This window comes from Oncorhynchus kisutch, linkage group LG12, assembly GCF_002021735.2.
Source record: "Oncorhynchus kisutch isolate 150728-3 linkage group LG12, Okis_V2, whole genome shotgun sequence".
Classification (NCBI taxonomy): Eukaryota; Metazoa; Chordata; class Actinopteri; order Salmoniformes; family Salmonidae; genus Oncorhynchus; species Oncorhynchus kisutch.
The window spans coordinates 56,654,927-56,676,780 of NC_034185.2; the positions used below are offsets into that span (position 1 = coordinate 56,654,927).

At 45.3% G+C, this 21,854-nt stretch overlaps 1 protein-coding gene across 1 annotated transcript in view; it reads left to right on the forward strand.

Annotated features, from left to right (window-relative positions):
* Positions 1–21,854, forward strand: part of LOC109878628 (lipopolysaccharide-responsive and beige-like anchor protein) — a gene marked incomplete in the record, with an annotated part of 260,305 nt that overhangs the window by 107,648 nt on the left and 130,803 nt on the right. Inside the window, 3 exon segments of the mRNA XM_031837867.1 lie at positions 3,773–3,845; positions 4,072–4,205; positions 5,369–5,430. Of these exon segments, the coding sequence (XP_031693727.1) occupies positions 3,773–3,845; positions 4,072–4,205; positions 5,369–5,430 (269 nt within the window).

Consider the following 21,854-nt stretch of genomic DNA (forward strand, 5'->3'; position numbering starts at 1 on the left):
ATGACTAAAATGTAGGATAGTATTTCAGTGTGTCTTTCTGAATGTTCCCTCCACGCTGTGTAATCCAGTTAGCCTGGAACACAGCAGAGCAGGCAGACCGAGCAGCATTATTACAGGATTAGTGCGTTATCAGGGATCACTGTCAGACACTATATAGTACAGTACTCTGACTGCAGCCCTAATACGGACTTTAATTCTGTCTTAATGGGGTATTTATTTAGGTTTGGCTTAAATGTGATGATGCCATGTTGACATTAGGTAAAGAACAAGTGATCTGTGTGTTGTAGATCTAGGAATTATACAGTGTATATGAATGATAAATTATGCTTAACAATTCATAGATTCATGTATAAACTTTATCAAGTCCACATTGTTTTCTATGAACCAGGCTCAGCTTAGTAAAAGTGCTCAAATGTCTTTCAACTCAAGTAGAAGTCTTGTCTATTGAGTGGAGTAGGACTCCTTTAGTCCATGGTGACAGTCGGTAAACACTGGGCAGAAGACCTATTGACATTTCCTTTCATGTTCTGTGTGTGGATAGAGCATGTTTTATATGTGTGTGTGTTTTAGGTGGGAAATGTTTGCGTAAGTGTGTGTGTGTGTGTGCGGTTTGAGAGGAGTGTGAGTGTGAGTGTGAGTGTGAGTGTGAGTGTGTGTGGGTTTAAGGGGGGCCAGTGGGAGGATTAATAGAGAGAAGTTAATTTACTCCTCCACTGTTTGAAGGAGCTACTTCATGTCCACCGGGAGCCTCTCAGCGGGCCACACAACACAGTGGTGCTTAAAGACGGGGCCCCGTGTCCACACACACACATTCCAGTCCACAGCCTGTCATTCCCTAAGAGTTATCCCCGCTCTGAGACCTTCCCTTACGGCTGGGAAAACAAGCCCACCGAACACCAGAGGAATCGCCTCCATGTATTCTGCCGGGCATTATGGAATTTATGGGCGACAGTGAAATAGAATTTATTGCCAGATCAATCAAACGTTGTGCTTTGTAGACGTTATAGACTCGTGTGTCTCTGCCGCGAGGACGGTGTCGTAAAGCACCTGGAAGTCATTTCATGAATATGCGCCCAAAGCGATGAAAGCAAATGTGTTAATTAAAAAAAGTATACTTTTTTGCTTACTTTATATAAAATAATTTTCACTATTTACCGGAACATTTTGAAATTGTTCAGTCCAATATCAGCTCAAAAGGCAAACGAATCCTGTGTGTAAAAGGAAAACCCTGCTAATATCCATGCTGGTTTGTAAAAAAAAAATCTGCATGAATATTCCCTGATGAATGTAGCATTAATTAGGCCATACATGAACAAAATGATCTGTGCCCAAGTGGAAGGAAGCTGTACGGAGGCAGCTCTACATCATCCACTATCTAACACCAGACAATTACACTACACTTATCCCACACACACATACATCCACCCGTTCTGGAACATTAGAATGGAAACCAGATTTATTGAGGCACTCGTTCCTTCAGTGCAGTAATGTATTGGTGTGGAGGAGGGCCAATGTTTTGTCATATCCTGCTATCAGACTAGTAATGGTACTGATACTAATAATGATACTAATGATGATACTGATACGAATAATGATACTGATACGAATAATGATACTGATACTAATAATGATACTGATGCTAATAATGATAATATTAATGATACTGATAATGATGTTAATAATGATAATGATACTGATGCTAATACTGATGCTGGTACTAATACTGATGCTGATACTAATAATGATGCTGATACGAATACGGATGCTGATACTAATAATGATACTGATACTAATAATGATACTGATACTAATACTGATACTGATACTAATACTGATGCTGGTACTAATACTGATGCTGGTACTAATACTGATGCTGGTACTAATACTGATGCTGGTACTAATACTGATGCTGGTACTAATACTGATGCTGGTACAAATAATGGTACTGATACTAATAATGATACGGATACTAATAATGATACGGATACAAATAATGAAACTGATACGAGTAATGATACTGATGCTAATAATGATACTTATAATGATACTGATGCTAATAATGATACTAATACGAATAATGAATCTGATACGAGTAATGATACTGATGCTAATAATGATACTGATAATGATACTGATACGAATAATGCTACTGATACTAATAATACTGATACAAATAATGGTACGGATACGAATAATGGTACGGATACGAATAATGGTATGGATACGAATAATGGTATGGATACGAATAATGGTATGGATACGAATAATGGTACGGATACGAATAATGGTACGGATACGAATAATGGTACAGTTACGAATAATGGTACTGATACGAATAATGGTACTGATACGAATAATGGTACTGATACGAATAATGGTACTGATACGAATAATGGTACGAATACTGATATTGATACGAATAATGATATTGATACGAATAATGATATTGATATGAATAATGGTACTGATACGAATAATGGTACTGATACGAATAATGGTACTGATACGAATAATGGTACTGATACGAATAATGGTACTGATACGAATAATGGTACTGATACGAATAATGGTACTGATACGAATACTGGTACGGAACGAATACTGGTACGGAACGAATACTGATATTGATACGAATACTGATATTGATACGAATACTGATACTGATACGAATAATGATACTGATACGAATAATGATACTGATACGAATAATGATACTGATACGAATACTGATACTGATACGAATAATGATACTGATACGAATAACGTCACTGATACGAATAACGACACTGATACGAATAACGACACTGATACGAATAACGACACTGATACGAATAACGACACTGATACGAATAACGACACTGATACGAATAACGACACTGATACGAATAACGACACTGATACGAATAACGACACTGATACGAATAACGACACTGATAGGAATAACGACACCGATAGGAATAACGACACCGATAGGAATAACGACACCGATAGGAATAACGACACCGATAGGAATAACGACACTGATAGGAATAACGACACTGATAGGAATAACGACACTGATAGGAATAACGACACTGATAGGAATAACGACACTGATAGGAATAACGACACTGATAGGAATAACGACACTGATAGGAATAACGACACTGATAGGAATAACGACACTGATAGGAATAACGACACTGATAGGAATAACGACACTGATAGGAATAACGACACTGATAGGAATAACGACACTGATAGGAATAACGACACTGATAGGAATAACGACACTGATAGGAATAACGATACTGATGCTAATACTGATGCTAATACTGATGCTAATAGTGATGCTAATAATGATACTGATAATGATGCTAATAATGATACTGATAATGATGCTAATAATGATACTGATAATGATGCCAATAATGATACTATTAATGATAATGATACTGATAATGATGTTACTAATGATAATGATACCAATAATGATACTGCTACTAATAACGATACTGATAATGATGCCAATAATGATACTGATACTAATAATGATAATGATACTGATAATGATACTATTAATGATACTATTAATGATACTGATAATGATACTGATACTAATAATGAACCACTGGATTATCTCCAGAAACCACATTTATACTATTTATACTAATGCATTGAGGAGGATGAGGGAGGTGTGTGTGTGTGTGTGTGTGTACGCTCTTCTGTTCGTGTGTGTCTACTGTCCTGTCCTGCTCCCAGATTAATAATGAGGCTCTCTGGTTTCCACCAGGATCAGCCAGCACCAACCTGCCATCTGTCCCCACGCTGTCCCCAATGACCCGGGACACAGCCCCCAGTATGAGGTGATACAGACACACATTCTTAATTTTTGTCTATTTGTGTTGTGATGTAAGACAATATTGTGGATTCTGTAGTGGTTTTAGCTGCTGCTTTGTGGATCAATTTCAGTTATAAAGTCTCCTCTATGCATTTGAATATTCTATTCTACATATTTTCCGGGCGCTGACGTATTGATGTAAACGTGTAACGTGCATGTGTTTGAATATGAGTGTCTAATCTTCCCCTCAGTATCTCAGAGAGGCTGGAGCATGCTCTGGATAAGGCTGCCCCCCTACTGAGAGAGATCTTTGTGGACTTTGCCCCCTTCCTCTCTCGCACCCTGCTGGGTAGTCACGGACAGGAGCTCCTCATCGAGGGCACCAGTAAGTACCTGTCTAGAGAGCATCATGGACCACATGCATTCCCACACAAATCAAATGCATTTATAAAGCCCTCTTTACATCAGCAGATGTCACAAAGTCCTTACACTCACACATACACACACACACACACACGCACACGCACACACACACGCACACACACACTACATTATAATGATATCAAACTCGTCTTTTATATGAACCACTTATCCCAATAAAAGGTTTCTCTAGATTTCCGACCTGACTGTCAATGATCTGAGGGCTAAACCTACCATCCCACCCTCAGACACAGCCACACTAGTATACACACTGCAGAATTACAGGCCATTTCACACGCTTCTTCATCTAAACAGCACTAACACAGGCCCTTTGGTAATGACATCAAGGCTGGTAAAGGCCTCAGTAGAGTGGATCAGTTTTAACTAACTGATTGTAGCTGTGCTGCGGTACAGGGAGGGGAGGGACGGGTCCTAGAGGCCTGGGTCAGGGGTCAGCCCACTAATGGGAGTGTTTGGGATGTCTACTGCCACCAAACAAAATGGAAAGTTGATTGATAGCTGCAGAGGGGGTGAGGGGGGGTTAGGGATTTGTGTGTGGGGGGGGGGGTTGTGGGTGGGTGTGTCGGAGTGTGGGGGGGATTATGCGTGTGTGTCCATACATGCGTGTGTGCGTGGGCGTGCACAGACCAGAGTAACTGAGAATGCAGAGGTCACTGTCCCTTTTCCTCTCTGCATATGAAATGACCCCTGGCCACTCCACTGCCCCCCTCTTCCCCTCAGACCTTCTACCACTATAGGATCAATGAGACATATGCTGAACCATGTCTCAGCCTGTAATACAAGGCCCAATATGTATTAGTTTACAGTAACATCATGTCCACTCATTAGGCCACATCAATACTACTCTGTCCCCATGCAGATGTCGCCGGATTAGGTACTTCTGGTCAGATTGTGTTTGTGTGTCATTGGAGCGTGCACACACTACTACACATGTCTACATTTTCACTGAAGAAGGCAGACAAAATGGCTGTCATGGCAGTGAACTTGTATTTTAGTTTAAACTTGAATTCTCTCCCTCTCTCTCTCTCCCTCTCTCGCTCTCCACGTCCTCTCTCTCCCCCTCCTTTCTCTCTCTCCCTGTCTTTCTCCCCTCCTCTCTTTCTCCAGGTCTGGTGTGTATGAAGTCCAGCAGTTCGGTGGTAGAGCTGGTCATGCTGCTCTGTTCTCAGGCAAGTCTTCCATCTTTGTCTCTCTCTACCTCCACCTCTCTCTTTCCTTCCCTCCCTCTCTATCCCTCCTCCTCTTCACCCCATCTGAGTTATCGTCCCTATCGTCCTCACCTTGAGTGCAGTAACTTCAGGATGGAGAGATGGAGGAACCATCTCTTCCTATCTCTCCTCCTCACCTCCCCTCAGGCCATTCCAGAGTCACCCCAATCTCTCGCTCCCTTTCTCCAAACGAGAGAGAAGGCATCTTTAATGACAGCTGATATTGGCCTTAAGGTCAAGGGTTCCCGACCTGTCCGTCCACCTTTGACCCTTAGCGTCGGCCCCGGTGGCCCTCAGCGTTCCTCTGTGGCTGGGGCCAACCTGATGAGGGGAAATGCTGCTTTGCATTGATTCCGGTTAGCAGCCTCCCCTTCTGTTTGGTTGTGTTCTGTGTCCAAGTTTATTTAGTGCGGCGCTGATGGAGGAATCATAGCAGGTGTGGTGCAGCAGTAGATCAATGGGCTGGGTGTCAATAAACTGGAGATAGATCACACAGCTAATGGTGGGGAGCAGGGATCAGGGAGAGGCCATGGTCTGCTGGACATTTACATTCATGGATATATCTCTCACATGCGCACACAGGTAAGCACACACACACGCGCACACGTGCACACACATGTGCACACACATGCGCACACATACACACAAGGACACAAATACACAAGCACCCATCCACACACATACAAACACACCCACACACAGTGTGTTACACATGGATGAGAGACACACCTCGTACATAATCACAAACATACTATATCCTTATAGGCTTGTAAGAACACATACACTGCTCTTATACAGACAAGTACCCAACCAAATGCACTCACACCCCCACAGTGCAGAGACACACACACACACACACCCCCACAGTGCAGAGACACACACACACCACCAAAGATGCAGGATAATAACTGTATCCCTGCTGGGCCTTGTTTGTTAGCAGAAGATGGGTTTCCTATTTAAAACACCACTCAACACCACAAAAAACAGAAAACACAATTGATTAATGGCACCTCTCTCTCAGACCGCACTGCACTTTTTTAATCTGTTTTATTTTAAAAAGAAACACCGCCTTTCATCTGCCTTTTTCCTCCTCCTCCCCTTTTCCTCCCCTCCTTCTCCCCTCCTCCTCCCCTCCATCCCATTTACTTCCCATTATTCACTTCACTTGTTCTCCAAAAGAGAGGTAATCTAGAGAGATTACACATCCGTTCTGGTGTCACCGGGGCAGTGTGGATGTGGGCTAGCGGGGCGCGGGGACGTCGGGGAGGGGAAGTGAACCCTAGCGGTCCTGGAGAGAGGGAGGGAGTGAAGAATAAATGACATGCTCTAATGCCCCTATTTGTCATATCTGTCAGGGTGTTGTTTAATGCTAATATAATCAAAGGCAGAATCTGGTGATTGCCGACCGAGAGAAAGAGGGCCCGTGGCCCTCAGTCCCACTACTCTCTCTCGCTCTCTCTCTTTCTGTCTCTCTGAAGCATTATGACTTTCTCTCTCTCTATGGGAAAAGGGAACGGTCCAAGATGGCGTTGATTGCTTCAGTAAATCATCCAACCAAATTCTCTCACAGCCGAAGCAAATGTAATTGTGTTGTTGTGTGGAAAGGAGGAGGGAGGGGGTGTTGGTGATATGATCTACCTTGATATATATATATAATCTCATGAGAGAGAGATCTGTTTTTCTTCCCTGGGTTAAATTCCAGCCAGACTTGTGTTGTGGCGATAATTACATTTTTTTCCCTGTGATTTGCATGCACCTCTGTTTCCTCTCTCTCTCTGACTGGGAAAGTGAGAGAAATAAAGGCAGGCAGGGAGTGATTGATGATGTTATATACGCCAGCCGCAGGGCCCTCCGGCACAGGAAATGCTCTTGAACCCCACAGGAAGCGCTTCAATCGGCGGCCATCTTGAGAATGTAGACCCCAATGAGTGAGCCCCAAGCATTGGTCCGCGGGAGGAGATTGAGATGATTTTGATAATTTCTCTCGTCCCCCCCTCCTCCTCTCACTTCATCCTTCTCATCCATGATGGCACGATGCGATAGCTATCATGTCTGAAATGTTTTATTCATTTCCTGAGGGGTTGAGATGGAGTGGGACTGGGGTCAGAGGTCGAGAGGCTAGGGGCCACAGAGGAGTTTTTAATCACGCCTCGTATGAGACATACAACACAGGGCCACTTCAGCCTGGCATTGAGGAGGGGATACTAAACCACTGTTTGATAGGACCCCGTCTGTAAAGAACGCTACTCCTCTACCCAATTAAAGATCCATTTTGATCTGAGATCAGAGACATTAATGTCAGATGTTATTGCTTCATTGCTTGGTCTCTTGTGGTTGTATTGATCAGCATATACAAAGTGATGGAATAATGGTGTGGTGGTGTGGTTTCATAAACATGGCTTGAACTCTACCTAGTGATAGATCCAGCATTTCTCTCTCTAGGATGACGTGTAGCTGTAGTATCCTGTACCGTAGGTCCAGTTGTTGTTTCCAAGGTTGTTGATAAAGGAAGGCATTTCATTTAGCTGTTTAATGTTTCAATTAACTCATTGGTTTTCTGGCATCCGTGGGCTTTTTAGTAAGTCAACCAGAAATGTTATTTTCATTGGGATGACAGTCTAACTTTGGGTTGATGAGGAACTGCATCCACGCTCAGTGTTAGTCGAATCCTTTGGACTAAAAGGAGGGATGGAAGAGATGGCTCTGATCCAGCTCCCCAAGCGGAGTATCAAGACATCCTGTTCCTCTCAGGTAATTGCTTGCGATGGATCCTTCAAAGCTGAGACTTGTTGGGTATTATGTGACTATCATCTCTGAGACTCCGTCAGTCCGAGCACAGCGCTCTCTCCTCAAGGCCTCTCTCCTCACCGACAACGGCCTTAATTCGCCGTGACAGGCTCTCTCCATGACAACGAACAGTGGCCTAGCTTCTCTCTGTCACCATGTCGGATCTACAGCCTTCAAAGGTGCATCACTTAAAAAGGTTTCCATCCACAACACTGATAAATAGATAATGCTGACTCCGTTAAAAGTCTGTGTGTGTGTGTGTGTGTGTGTGTGTGTGTGTGTGTGTGTGTGTGTGTGTGTGTGTGTGTGTGTGTGTGTGTGCGCGCGTCTGTTTATGTGCATACGTGTGCTAAGCTAGTCTCCTCCACTCTCCACTCTGATAAATCATCTCATTGGATACAGGACAGTCCACTATCAGAGAGGCGTCTGTCAGATAAATCAGCCAGCAGCAGTGTCTGTGTCCTGTAGATCACTGGTTATTGTCTGAACAGTCTGTCAGGGCATCCAACCTTACAGCACTTATCACTACATCCCTCCTGTACATAGAGAGGTGTGGAGGGAGGAGTCAACTACCATCCTGTACATAGAGAGGTGTGGAGGGAGGAGTCAACTACCATCCTGTACATAGAGAGGAGTCAACTACCATCCTGTACATAGAGAGGAGTCCACTACCATCCTGTACATAGAGAGGAGTCAACTACCATCCTGTACATAGAGGTGTGGAGAGAGGAGTCAACTACCATCCTGTACATAGAGAGGAGTCAACTACCATCCTGTACATAGAGAGGAGTCAACTACCATCCTGTACATAGAGAGGAGTCAACTACCATCCTGTACATAGAGAGGAGTCAACTACCATCCTGTACATAGAGAGGAGTCAACTACCATCCTGTACATAGAGAGGAGTCAACTACCATCCTGTACATAGAGAGGTGTGGAGAGAGGAGTCAACTACCATCCTGTACATAGAGAGGTGTGGAGAGAGGAGTCAACTACCATCCTGTACATAGAGAGGAGTCAACTACCATCCTGTACATAGAGAGGTGTGGAGAGAGGAGTCAACTACCATCCTGTACATAGAGAGGAGTCAACTACCATCCTGTACATAGAGGTGTGGAGAGAGGAGTCAACTACCATCCTGTACATAGAGAGGCGTGGAGGGAGGAGTCAACTACCATCCTGTACATAGAGAGGAGTCAACTACCCTGCTGTACATAGAGAGGTGTGGAGGGAGGAGTCAACTACCATCCTGTACATAGAGAGGAGTCAACTACCATCCTGTACATAGAGAGGAGTCCATTACCATCCTGTACATAGAGGTGTGGAGGGAGGAGTCAACTACCATCCTGTACATAGAGAGGTGTGGAGAGAGGAGTCAACTACCATCCTGTACATAGAGAGGTGTGGAGAGAGGGATCAACTACCATCCTGTACATAGAGAGGTGTGGAGAGAGGCGTCAACTACCATCCTGTACATAGAGAGGAGTCAACTACCCTGCTGTACATAGAGAGGTGTGGAGAGAGGAGTCAACTACCATCCTGTACATAGAGAGGTGGTGGAGACATCAACTACCATCCTGTACATAGAGAGGAGTCAACTACCATCCTGTACATAGAGAGGAGTCAACTACCATCCTGTACATAGAGAGGTGTGGAGAGAGGAGTCAACTACCATCCTGTACATAGAGAGGTGTGGAGAGAGGAGTCAACTACCATCCTGTACATAGAGAGGTGTGGAGAGAGGCGTCAACTACCATCCTGTACATAGAGAGGAGTCAACTACCCTGCTGTACATAGAGAGGTTTGGAGAGAGGGATCAACTACCATCCTGTACATAGAGAGGTGGTGGAGACATCAACTACCATCCTGTACATAGAGAGGAGTCAACTACTATCCTGTACATAGAGAGGTGTGGAGAGAGGGATCAACTACCATCCTGTACATAGAGGTGGTGGAGACATCAACTACCATCCTGTACATAGAGAGGAGTCAACTACCATCCTGTACATAGAGAGCTGGTGGAGACATCAACTACCATCCTGCACATAGAGAGGAGTCAACTACCATCCTGTACATAGAGAGGAGTCAACTACCATCCTGTACATAGAGAGGAGTCCACTACCATCCTGTACATAGAGGTGTGGAGGGAGGAGTCAACTACCATCCTGTACATAGAGAGGTGTGGAGAGAGGAGTCAACTACCATCCTGTACATAGAGAGGTGTGGAGAGAGGGATCAACTACCATCCTGTACATAGAGAGGAGTCAACTACCCTGCTGTACATAGAGAGGTGTGGAGAGAGGCGTCAACTACCATCCTGTACATAGAGAGGAGTCAACTACCCTGCTGTACATAGAGAGGTGTGGAGAGAGGAGTCAACTACCATCCTGTACATAGAGAGGTGGTGGAGACATCAACTACCATCCTGTACATAGAGAGGTGTGGAGAGAGGAGTCAACTACCATCCTGTACATAGAGAGGTGTGGAGAGAGGAGTCAACTACCATCCTGTACATAGAGAGGAGTCAACTACCCTGCTGTACATAGAGAGGTTTGGAGAGAGGAGTCAACTACCATCCTGTACATAGAGAGGTGTGGAGAGAGGGATCAACTACCATCCTGTACATAGAGAGGTGGTGGAGACATCAACTACCATCCTGTACATAGAGAGGAGTCAACTACCATCCTGTACATAGAGAGCTGGTGGAGACATCAACTACCATCCTGCACATAGAGAGGAGTCAACTACCATCCTGCACATAGAGAGGAGTCAACTACCATCCTGTACATAGAGAGGAGTCAACTACCATCCTGTACATAGAGAGGAGTCAACTACCATCCTGTACATAGAGAGGAGTCCACTACCATCCTGTACATAGAGGTGTGGAGGGAGGAGTCAACTACCATCCTGTACATAGAGAGGTGTGGAGAGAGGAGTCAACTACCATCCTGTACATAGAGAGGTGTGGAGAGAGGGATCAACTACCATCCTGTACATAGAGAGGTGTCAACTACCCTGCTGTACATAGAGGTTTGGAGAGAGGAGTCAACTACCATCCTGTACATAGAGAGGTGTGGAGAGAGGGATCAACTACCATCCTGTACATAGAGAGGTGTCAACTACCCTGCTGTACATAGAGGTTTGGAGAGAGGAGTCAACTACCATCCTGTACATAGAGAGGTGTGGAGAGAGGGATCAACTACCATCCTGTACATAGAGAGGTGGTGGAGACATCAACTACCATCCTGTACATAGAGAGGAGTCAACTACCATCCTGTACATAGAGAGGTGTGGAGAGAGGAGTCAACTACCATCCTGTACATAGAGAGCTGGTGGAGACATCAACTACCATCCTGCACATAGAGAGGAGTCAACTACCATCCTGTACATAGAGAGGAGTCAACTACCATCCTGTACATAGAGAGGAGTCAACTACCATCCTGTACATAGAGGTGTGGAGAGTTGAGTCAACTACCATCCTGTACATAGAGAGGTGTGGAGAGAGGAGTCAACTACCATCCTGTACATAGAGAGGAGTCCATTACCATCCTGTACATAGAGGTGTGGAGGGAGGAGTCAACTACCATCCTGTACATAGAGAGGTGTGGAGAGAGGAGTCAACTACCATCCTGTACATAGAGAGGTGTGGAGAGAGGGATCAACTACCATCCTGTACATAGAGAGGTGTCAACTACCATCCTGTACATAGAGAGGTTTGGAGAGAGGAGTCAACTACCATCCTGTACATAGAGAGGTGTGGAGAGAGGGATCAACTACCATCCTGTACATAGAGAGGTGGTGGAGACATCAACTACCATCCTGTACATAGAGAGGAGTCAACTACCATCCTGTACATAGAGAGGTGTGGAGAGAGGAGTCAACTACCATCCTGTACATAGAGAGCTGGTGGAGACATCAACTACCATCCTGCACATAGAGAGGAGTCAACTACCATCCTGTACATAGAGAGGAGTCAACTACCATCCTGTACATAGAGAGGAGTCAACTACCATCCTGTACATAGAGGTGTGGAGAGAGGAGTCAACTACCATCCTGTACATAGAGAGGTGTGGAGAGAGGAGTCAACTACCATCCTGTACATAGAGAGGAGTCCACTACCATCCTGTACATAGAGGTGTGGAGGGAGGAGTCAACTACCATCCTGTACATAGAGAGGTGTGGAGAGAGGAGTCAACTACCATCCTGTACATAGAGAGGTGTGGAGAGAGGGATCAACTACCATCCTGTACATAGAGAGGTGTCAACTACCCTGCTGTACATAGAGAGGTTTGGAGAGAGGAGTCAACTACCATCCTGTACATAGAGAGGTGTGGAGAGAGGGATCAACTACCATCCTGTACATAGAGAGGTGGTGGAGACATCAACTACCATCCTGTACATAGAGAGGAGTCAACTACCATCCTGTACATAGAGAGGTGTGGAGAGAGGAGTCAACTACCATCCTGTACATAGAGAGGTGTGGAGAGAGGAGTCAACTACCATCCTGTACATAGAGAGGTGTCAACTACCCTGCTGTACAGAGAGGTTTGGAGAGAGGAGTCAACTACCATCCTGTACATAGAGAGGTGTGGAGAGAGGGATCAACTACCATCCTGTACATAGAGAGGTGGTGGAGACATCAACTACCATCCTGTACATAGAGAGGAGTCAACTACCATCCTGTACATAGAGAGGTGTGGAGAGAGGGATCAACTACCATCCTGTACATAGAGAGGTGGTGGAGACATCAACTACCATCCTGTACATAGAGAGGAGTCAACTACCATCCTGTACATAGAGAGGTGTGGAGAGAGGGATCAACTACCATCCTGTACATAGAGAGGTGTCAACTACCCTGCTGTACATAGAGGTTTGGAGAGAGGAGTCAACTACCATCCTGTACATAGAGAGGTGTGGAGAGAGGGATCAACTACCATCCTGTACATAGAGAGGTGTCAACTACCCTGCTGTACATAGAGGTTTGGAGAGAGGAGTCAACTACCATCCTGTACATAGAGAGGTGTGGAGAGAGGGATCAACTACCATCCTGTACATAGAGAGGTGGTGGAGACATCAACTACCATCCTGTACATAGAGAGGAGTCAACTACCATCCTGTACATAGAGAGGTGTGGAGAGAGGAGTCAACTACCATCCTGTACATAGAGAGCTGGTGGAGACATCAACTACCATCCTGCACATAGAGAGGAGTCAACTACCATCCTGTACATAGAGAGGAGTCAACTACCATCCTGTACATAGAGAGGAGTCAACTACCATCCTGTACATAGAGGTGTGGAGGGAGGAGTCAACTACCATCCTGTACATAGAGAGGTGTGGAGGGAGGAGTCAACTACCATCCTGTACATAGAGAGGTGTGGAGGGAGGAGTCAACTACCATCCTGTACATAGAGGTGTGGAGAGAGGAGTCAACTACCATCCTGTACATAGAGAGGTGTGGAGGGAGGAGTCAACTACCATCCTGTACATAGAGAGGAGTCAACTACCCTGCTGTACATAGAGAGGTTTGGAGAGAGGAGTCAACTACCATCCTGTACATAGAGAGGTGTGGAGAGAGGGATCAACTACCATCCTGTACATAGAGAGGTGGTGGAGACATCAACTACCATCCTGTACATAGAGAGGAGTCAACTACCATCCTGTACATAGAGAGCTGGTGGAGACATCAACTACCATCCTGCACATAGAGAGGAGTCAACTACCATCCTGCACATAGAGAGGAGTCAACTACCATCCTGTACATAGAGAGGAGTCAACTACCATCCTGTACATAGAGAGGAGTCAACTACCATCCTGTACATAGAGAGGAGTCCACTACCATCCTGTACATAGAGGTGTGGAGGGAGGAGTCAACTACCATCCTGTACATAGAGAGGTGTGGAGAGAGGGATCAACTACCATCCTGTACATAGAGAGGTGTCAACTACCCTGCTGTACATAGAGGTTTGGAGAGAGGAGTCAACTACCATCCTGTACATAGAGAGGTGTGGAGAGAGGGATCAACTACCATCCTGTACATAGAGAGGTGTCAACTACCCTGCTGTACATAGAGGTTTGGAGAGAGGAGTCAACTACCATCCTGTACATAGAGAGGTGTGGAGAGAGGGATCAACTACCATCCTGTACATAGAGAGGTGGTGGAGACATCAACTACCATCCTGTACATAGAGAGGAGTCAACTACCATCCTGTACATAGAGAGGTGTGGAGAGAGGAGTCAACTACCATCCTGTACATAGAGAGCTGGTGGAGACATCAACTACCATCCTGCACATAGAGAGGAGTCAACTACCATCCTGTACATAGAGAGGAGTCAACTACCATCCTGTACATAGAGAGGAGTCAACTACCATCCTGTACATAGAGGTGTGGAGAGTTGAGTCAACTACCATCCTGTACATAGAGAGGTGTGGAGAGAGGAGTCAACTACCATCCTGTACATAGAGAGGAGTCCATTACCATCCTGTACATAGAGGTGTGGAGGGAGGAGTCAACTACCATCCTGTACATAGAGAGGTGTGGAGAGAGGAGTCAACTACCATCCTGTACATAGAGAGGTGTGGAGAGAGGGATCAACTACCATCCTGTACATAGAGAGGTGTCAACTACCATCCTGTACATAGAGAGGTTTGGAGAGAGGAGTCAACTACCATCCTGTACATAGAGAGGTGTGGAGAGAGGGATCAACTACCATCCTGTACATAGAGAGGTGGTGGAGACATCAACTACCATCCTGTACATAGAGAGGAGTCAACTACCATCCTGTACATAGAGAGGTGTGGAGAGAGGAGTCAACTACCATCCTGTACATAGAGAGCTGGTGGAGACATCAACTACCATCCTGCACATAGAGAGGAGTCAACTACCATCCTGTACATAGAGAGGAGTCAACTACCATCCTGTACATAGAGAGGAGTCAACTACCATCCTGTACATAGAGGTGTGGAGAGAGGAGTCAACTACCATCCTGTACATAGAGAGGTGTGGAGAGAGGAGTCAACTACCATCCTGTACATAGAGAGGAGTCCACTACCATCCTGTACATAGAGGTGTGGAGGGAGGAGTCAACTACCATCCTGTACATAGAGAGGTGTGGAGAGAGGAGTCAACTACCATCCTGTACATAGAGAGGTGTGGAGAGAGGGATCAACTACCATCCTGTACATAGAGAGGTGTCAACTACCCTGCTGTACATAGAGAGGTTTGGAGAGAGGAGTCAACTACCATCCTGTACATAGAGAGGTGTGGAGAGAGGGATCAACTACCATCCTGTACATAGAGAGGTGGTGGAGACATCAACTACCATCCTGTACATAGAGAGGAGTCAACTACCATCCTGTACATAGAGAGGTGTGGAGAGAGGAGTCAACTACCATCCTGTACATAGAGAGGTGTGGAGAGAGGAGTCAACTACCATCCTGTACATAGAGAGGTGTCAACTACCCTGCTGTACAGAGAGGTTTGGAGAGAGGAGTCAACTACCATCCTGTACATAGAGAGGTGTGGAGAGAGGGATCAACTACCATCCTGTACATAGAGAGGTGGTGGAGACATCAACTACCATCCTGTACATAGAGAGGAGTCAACTACCATCCTGTACATAGAGAGGTGTGGAGAGAGGGATCAACTACCATCCTGTACATAGAGAGGTGGTGGAGACATCAACTACCATCCTGTACATAGAGAGGAGTCAACTACCATCCTGTACATAGAGAGGTGTGGAGAGAGGGATCAACTACCATCCTGTACATAGAGAGGTGTCAACTACCCTGCTGTACATAGAGGTTTGGAGAGAGGAGTCAACTACCATCCTGTACATAGAGAGGTGTGGAGAGAGGGATCAACTACCATCCTGTACATAGAGAGGTGTCAACTACCCTGCTGTACATAGAGGTTTGGAGAGAGGAGTCAACTACCATCCTGTACATAGAGAGGTGTGGAGAGAGGGATCAACTACCATCCTGTACATAGAGAGGTGGTGGAGACATCAACTACCATCCTGTACATAGAGAGGAGTCAACTACCATCCTGTACATAGAGAGGTGTGGAGAGAGGAGTCAACTACCATCCTGTACATAGAGAGCTGGTGGAGACATCAACTACCATCCTGCACATAGAGAGGAGTCAACTACCATCCTGTACATAGAGAGGAGTCAACTACCATCCTGTACATAGAGAGGAGTCAACTACCATCCTGTACATAGAGGTGTGGAGGGAGGAGTCAACTACCATCCTGTACATAGAGAGGTGTGGAGGGAGGAGTCAACTACCATCCTGTACATAGAGAGGTGTGGAGGGAGGAGTCAACTACCATCCTGTACATAGAGGTGTGGAGAGAGGAGTCAACTACCATCCTGTACATAGAGAGGTGTGGAGGGAGGAGTCAACTACCATCCTGTATATAGAGAGGTGTGGAGGGAGGAGTCAACTACCATCCTGTACATAGAGAGGTGTGGAGGGAGGAGTCAACTGCCATCCTGTACATAGAGAGGTGTGGAGGGAGGAGTCAACTACCATCCTGTATATAGAGAGGTGTGGAGGGAGGAGTCAACTACCATCCTGTACATAGAGAGGTGTGGAGGGAGGAGTCAACTGCCATCCTGTACATAGAGAGGTGTGGAGGGAGGAGTCAACTACCATCCTGTACATTGAGAGAAGGTGGTGGGGGAGGAGGGTGGGCAGGAGTGTATAATTATTGGTAACATGATGGCATATGTACTACTCTACTCATGCACAAAAGCCGAAACAGAAATTAATTTGTACAAGACTGTGTCGGCGTCGAGGTCACTGCTCGAGCTGCAGGTAGCCTAGCGGTTAAGAGCGTTGTGCCAGTAACCGAAAGGTTGTTGGTTTAAATCCCAGAGCCGACCAGGTGAAAGATCTGCTGATGTGCCCATGAGCAAGGCTCTTAATCCTAATTGCTCCTGTAAATTCCTCTGGATAAGAGTGTCTGTTAAATGATGTAAATTCTGTGTAAGGCAGTACGATTTTGTTTCTCCAAAGAAGGAAATCATTTTCACTCCACACTTTTCTCAAAGGGTGAACCATAGTACTATATTTCACCATGTACACAAGCTGACAAGCACAAACACTGATATGAGACCGAGACAAGTACATTCCGAACCCTTATGAGTTTGGAACCTGGAAGGTACGATAACACTTATTTATTTATAGTGCCGGTCAGTCTCCACTCTGCATGTCAGGTAAAAAAAATCTTTATTTGAAACAGGATTATGTTCACGTATAAATAATCCCAATTTACGCTCGCCATTTGCACCCCCCCGAGCCTGAGCAGACTCACAGTAAAACAGCCTGGTGCCAAATTAAAATCCGCTCAATTTTAGGAGGTCCCCCTGGCCACTAGGCCCCTCTTCCTGTCAGGAAGGGTCCCCCTCTAGCTGCATAGCTCACATCAGCAGGGTGCCGCAAGAATGAAGTGCCAGTTGGTGTTACTGTTTTCACTCCTCCCAGCCAGGAGAGTACCTTTCAAAGACTGTCTAAGTCTGATATTACCCCTCTCCCCCGAGCCAGGAGAGTACCTTTCAAAGACTGTCTAAGTCTGATATTACCCCTCTCCCCCGAGCCAGGAGAGTACCTTTCAAAAACTGTCTAAGCCTGATATTACCCCTCTCCTCCCAGCCAGGAGAGTACCTTTCAAACTGTCTAAGCCTGATATTACCCCTCTCCTCCGAGCCAGGAGAGTACCTTTCAAAGACTGTCTAAGCCTGATATTACCCCTCCTCTGAGCCAGGAGAATGTCTAAGCCTGATATTACCCCTCTCCTCCGAGCCAGGAGAGTACCTTTCAAACACTGTCTAAGCCTGATATTACCCCTCTCTGACCAGACAGGAGAGTACCTTTCAAAGACTGTCTAAGCCTGATATTACCCCTGCTCTGAGCCAGGAGAGTACCTTTCAAACACTGTCTAAGCCTGATATTACCACTCTCTGACCAGACTAGAGGGGGACACTGGTGTGCTGCTCTCCATGGCACACGGTTGGGGTTTATGGGGCTGGGGGGAGGAGACAGGGAGGAAAAATAACACTTTGATTGCACTGATCTTGAACCTTGCGTGTGTGTTTGAGTACGCAGCAGGGTGTTTGCTCCGGCTGTGAAGAGTGATGGGGAAAGCATTCGGCCCCGGAGTTTCAGAGCATTCCTCCTCCGTCTTTCACCTTCCCCCACGTCCCCTGGTCCCTAAACAGCTCATACTACATGACTACGCTCTTGATCCATTAAAAAGTCAGCAGAAAGGGGTAGAAATGTAACCAGTGGACATCTGTGAATACTTGTTTGGTCTTGTCATTGATTGATTGATTGATTGGTTGATTTAAATTGTATTGGAAAAAACGATGCACTTGGGTACAACCCCAAATTAAATTAACTTGTTTCTAACATGGCCCCCAATGGAATACACACAATATGGACAAAACACAAGAAAACAACAGTAATCCCTACAGTTCAAAACAGCCCCATACAGCATAGAATAAATCAATACAAAGCCATCTGAACAACTATGCTCGTAACCACCCTACTTTGTTATGTACGTACCATCTGATTTTATAACCCACTTTGTAATCCAAGGCAGATACACTATCTGAAAATAACTTTTCAATTTCTGCCTTGATCACAAACAGAAGACTAAGTGAGAAAGTCAACCACAGACAGACATCTCCAGGTTGTTTTCACCTTCGGGTCATTAAGAGTCGTAGTCCTCTAGCTCTCAGGTCAGAGAGTATTGCTCTTGTAGCCGTAGTGATGCCGTGCTCCGGGGTTAAACTCCAAGTCCTGCCGCTCTCTATTTTCAGCCTAGAGGTTAAAGGTCAGGGGTCGGGAGAAGCCAAGTGCTCCAGGGAAGAAAGTCAATGTCTGCTGATCTGCCCATTGACTTGAGGAGAGGTGTCCATCTGTTAAACAGGTTAACTCTGGAAGGGTCGGATCACTGGAGCTCTGACAATGAACCATATTATCAGCAATTACACTGAATTAGTGCAGGTTTACTGTTGGATGGTGAGAACATAGTTTAGCATTGATAATGTTTTGGGGTGAGTTCAAACTCGTGTTTGCTTGTATTTTTTACCCTAGAAATGACCCATGTGAGTGTCTTATTAGTCATTTCCACTATTCTCAATCACCACCCTTAAATACTAATCACTCCTCCACCCAGATCGTTATTTCATCCAGGCTGCCAGATAAATATTAGTATTTTTTAGGTGTGAATGTGATCACACAAACACGGACGCAAGCCATTTTTTGAGAGATGTTTTCCTTAAACACAGATGGCATCTGAGAACTGGCATGTGGGGTTGTTGAGTGTTGAGGAAGTCCCATCCGCAATTAGACTTTGTCGACACTCTCTGTCACAAGTCCTTTTGATACGGTGACCAGATTAGGAAATGAACTTGTCAACATCCTTATCCTTCAGCAACCGGTTATAGGTGGAATGAGCATTCATCTGTTGACTCTGAAATGAATGCATGTTGTTTGCACAATGTCTTTGATCTCTCATCGTAGACAAAGCTTCATTTTTTAAAGTTTGCAAGTCAGAGACATTTGGATACAAATTAGAATATTCTGTCATTTCACAAACGTTTGTTTCATTATTCTGAACGGCTTCTGTGTCACCGTCTTGTCGCCAAGTGGTGTAAAGGGTTAACCACCAACGTCAATTCATATCTACTAGTATCATCTACTATAAATGAAAGTTTCTGTGGCTTTACTGACACAGTTTCTTATTCTGTCTTTCATTCTTAAATGTGAAACCGATGGACAACAATGAATGAGTTCTGTTCCTCCGTCAGCCCTTAACAGGAGAGCACGGCATGTTATGTCTAGCAGTTCTCGTCGTGACTGTACGTCGCCACGTAATTCAGTTTCCTCCTGACCAAACAGACACCGTAGTAATGTTTTGTTTGTATTTGTACATTTTTCTAAGGCGTAGCTGTAACAACGAGACTACTCCGCGTCCCAAATAGCAGCCTATTCCCTAAATGTGTGCGCCATTGCCCCCGGTTAAAAAGTATCAAGTAGTGCACTAAATGGGGAATAGTGTTCCATTTAGGACACAACTCCACTGGACTTATTTTTGTTCTCGTTCCAATGCTGAAAGGAAGCACACAGTACACACTTAGCTCTTACGACGATTCGTGCTCTCTTTGTCTCCTGTAAAGTCATATTCCCCAGCCCCTTTACCAAACTAACAAATACTTGTGATTATGACTGATGGGACTGAAACACACAAGCGACTTGTTTATTTTTGGTGGGGAGAACCCAGTTTTTTTTTTGGGGGGGGGGGGTTAACAGGGTGTGTGTGGTGTTGTGACCAGGTTTGACGTTTCAGAGAGGAGTTTGTGGGGAAGTCTGTGTTTTGTCACTAGTTGTGGAGTTTAAACCTTCATTATGGATAATCAGTGGTAATGAGGAAGTGCATTTGTGTGTGTGGAGACTCATTGCCATGGAGTCATCAGACATAAACCAAACATAGAAACTGGCTTATTGACTTCTGATTGAGAATGGCATTTGGTTTGAATGGAGCTTTGCTTTTGATCCTGACATTGGGGAAACACACACACGCTGGGTTATGGTCCAACATCAGGATCACATTGACTGGTGGTCGTACCGATGAGACAGGACCAGGGGTAGAACATCTTGCGGTGGTGGAGTAGTCTCCTGATGTCAGGTCAGAGGTTAGAGGTCACAAATGGCTGCTTGTATCCTCTCATCAGGGTAAGGATGGGGTTATGGAATGGCCCTTATCACAGCCATAAAAGCCTGACCGCACTGACCAGGGCAGCCAAAGAAATCCATACCCCATCACAGAGCTGTCTGATAGATAGCCTCCCGTTTGTCACCAGGAGGTGTGTGTGACCCCTCTGATTAGGGTCATAACCTTTTTTAATTCAACAATAATGTCATTTTCTGTCTCATAACGGGGACATTAGTCTTGTTTATATGACCTTGGCGTGCCTGTTCAGAATGCCTCGTGGGGATCTGTGGTAATGTGAAGTGGGATGGTTAATCACAAGTGATTGAAGAAAATACTTGAAACTTCTGCTCCATGCCATTGTACTGTAAATTAGATTTCATTTTCACACCAGCAGAACTTACATCAAAAGACGCTGTGTGTCCATGATGAGCTCTGTTTTGGAATATATCAAACAAGATCCCTTCAGTCACTAGAACAGTTCAATAGTATCCAGAGGGCAGCAATAAGGAAACTCTCCGCTCTCAGGAGACAACGTCCCCTTTCTCCTTCTTCCTGGTTGTTCCTGAGAGCAGAGCCAGACCTGTTTATGTCTGCACTTCCTGTGGTGTTTATTTCAGGCCCGGTAGGACGGCGTGGCGCAGCGCTGCATAGCATAACATAGAGTAGCATTGCGTGTCCCCCACTGCTTGCAGGGAAGGTCTGCCGAGGCTCATGGCTATCGTCATTCAGCCTTTGAGGCCCATTGGCCTGGGTCATGTTCTTTAGGGCAGGCAACGGAAAACGTTTAAAAATGTTTTTCAACAGAAAACGAAAATGGGTGGCTCTTATTGGATAAGTCTAGATTATCCCTCCCCATTTGGTGCCAAAAACAGG